Raw genomic sequence first — 2,673 nt, 5'->3', positions numbered from 1 at the left:
CTGCAATTTGTAGGTCAAATGATTCATTGTTTGTCTGAGGGGGTGCTACTTCCGTATTTAAATCCGCTATATGAATTCGTAGACCTTTAAATGGTCCATTCGACCATCACCCTCAGGACAGGGGCGCTTGCTCCTACCAAAGGCGGTGATAGCCGAACCACTGACCCATAACCAGTCGGGCTCATTAGGCTATCGCTAGCATGATATTACAGGGTCTACTCGTCTGGCTAGTCCTCACATTACCGCTAAGAACCGTGTCCATGTTCACTATCTCTTATGACGAAGAATCCAAAGAAACTGTTTGGAAAGAGAACCGTTTGGATATAACAAAGTCGGCTAAGAAGATGGACGAATTGTTCAATCCGAAGGATTTGCCTGAGACCTCTTCAGTGCCTCATAGAAAGGCACCTCAGTTTATGCTGGACTTGTTCAACTCAGTGGCGGACTCCAATGGATACCCCAGGAACTCGGAGAAACTAGAGGGCAATGTGGTGCGGAGCTTCGAGGACAGAGGTGAGTCCAAGCGCATAATACGCACAAACTTTTGTGACCAAGCATGTTTGAAGATAATGTACACATTTTTTATATTATCTTAATGGGAAAACTTTCAGACTTTTTATTTTAACACAATTCTTGATATATTTATGCAGGACATGCCGGTGGAAGGTTTCATTTCTTCAATTTGTCCTCATTTGCCAGAGATGAGAGAATGATCAAAGCAGAATTTCGCTGGTTCAGGCAAAAACAACGACTTTTCCTTGGGCAGGCATATGGACCCCATTTCTACAAGGTTAGTTGGAAATAAATACTTTTAAGTGTGTTGAGATAACTCGATATAATTATTGTACTGTTTAGCCTAACGCATGCTTTGCGCGCGCAGGTGGACCTATATGAGGTGTTGGACAACAGAGTAAAACCTTGGAGAGGGAATCTAATCACGTCAAGACTGTTGCCTTTATACACTCAGGGATGGGAAGTCTTCAACGTCACACAAACAGTACGATCTGTTCACGTTTTATCACTGCACATCATATTTCAACATCACCCTTTCTACATTTTAATCGCATCATTTGTTTTCCCAAATGAAAGGTGTCCAACTGGATTCGCAACAGTGAGGAGAATAATAGTATTTTGGTGGTTACTACTCTGCCATCAGGGAAATGGATTAAGTCAGTCCTGCAGTCTTCAGAGAGACAGGGAGAATCACCTACGGAGAATGCTTTCCTGGTTATATTCTCAGACGACGGAAGAGGCTCGACCACGAATCAGTCACTAAATCAAGGTAAACTAGCAGGGTCAGAATTTCAGTTTTTTTATATTCAGACAGAATAACAGTAGAATCGTGTACAAGGCACTCAGACCTCCAAACTCATAGTTGTCAAAAAATACATCGAGAGAACTCTTTTCAACGTTTTATTTTTCTACTTTTCATGTAAAAACAGACAAAAAATATGGATAACAAGGTTGATGAATATAGTTTCTGTTGCTTCTGATGAATAGTTATCATTCTCTCGTCCTAAGACATAGGCTCCTCGGTAGAGTTTACTCGGTGTAGTTCCTCCAGCTGGCAGTACGCCTGGCAGTACGTCTGAGGCGCACCAGGTGTACATTGGGGTGCGACATGAATAACAGCCTTGATCAAAAATGCCTGTATAAAATTAATAACTCAAATACTGAGCTATATTGGATGTTAAAAAAAATGTATTCAAAATTCAAAAGGCCCTCGCACATCTGAGCTATCTTTTTTTGCAGGTGCATGGTAACAGTTGAATAAAATGAGAAAAAGCTCTGACGAAGGCGGTGAGGCCGATACGTGAAGCTTATTAAAGAGCAGTGATACTGTCAAGAGCAGTGTGCGAGTTCCTTCTTTTTTCTCATGTTAAAAAAAGGGACATTATATTATTTTATACTAACACAATTGCGCAGAGAAATATATTTTGTTTAACAAGTAGGCCTGGTGGGCGGGATGTTTAAATCGAATAATGGGCCAACAGTATGACTACTTGCAGGACTGAAAGATACAAACGGGGAGAATTAAACGTTGAAAATAAACGTTTATCTGATTGTAGGCCATGAATTGGACTTTGTTCATCATAGAACATGTAGTACGAACATTTCTACAAGCATATTAATGGGCTGTCAATGATCAAATTATATTATGTGAATGGTGGAGGTTTGCAGTTGTATACCTAACTGTCGATAATTATTGAAATACTGATATATTCATTTCTCATGTACATTTTTGTAGGACATGTCAGCCACGCCACCGCACATGACAATCCTGCGAAGGTATTGCGTCAAGACAGCGGGAGCAGAAGGAGGCGCGCAGCCCCAAGTTATCACCGCAGCCGCCCCATGTCCTGCCAGCGTATCCCCCTCTTTGTGGACTTCGAGGAGATCGGCTGGGCAGGCTGGATCATCTCTCCACGGGGGTACAACGCTTACCACTGCAAGGGCTCCTGCCCGTTCCCACTCGGAGAGAGTCTCCGCGCCACGAATCATGCCACTGTGCAGTCCATCATGCATGCACTAAAGCTCTCCAACGACGTGAATACACCATGCTGCGTGCCTGACAAACTACAGTCCATCAGCCTTCTCTATTTTGACGACGAGGAAAACGTAGTTCTTAAACAGTATGACGATATGGTGGCAGTCAGCTGTGGCTGTCATTGA

At 42.7% G+C, this 2,673-nt stretch overlaps 1 protein-coding gene across 1 annotated transcript; it reads left to right on the top strand.

Annotated features, from left to right (window-relative positions):
• Positions 1-200: 200 nt before the first annotated feature.
• LOC139367465 (bone morphogenetic protein 2-like) lies at positions 201-2,673 on the top strand. The gene is made up of 5 exons (XM_071105678.1): positions 201-513; positions 651-790; positions 881-997; positions 1,090-1,282; positions 2,249-2,673. Exons 1-5 carry the CDS (start codon positions 201-203, stop codon positions 2,671-2,673), a joined length of 1,188 nt encoding a protein of 395 aa, XP_070961779.1.

Source organism: Oncorhynchus clarkii, chromosome 16 (genome assembly GCF_045791955.1).
Source record: "Oncorhynchus clarkii lewisi isolate Uvic-CL-2024 chromosome 16, UVic_Ocla_1.0, whole genome shotgun sequence".
In the NCBI taxonomy this organism is placed as follows: domain Eukaryota; kingdom Metazoa; phylum Chordata; class Actinopteri; order Salmoniformes; family Salmonidae; genus Oncorhynchus; species Oncorhynchus clarkii.
The sequence above is the reverse complement of the archived record's forward strand: the minus strand, read 5'-3'. Positions and strand labels throughout refer to the sequence as shown.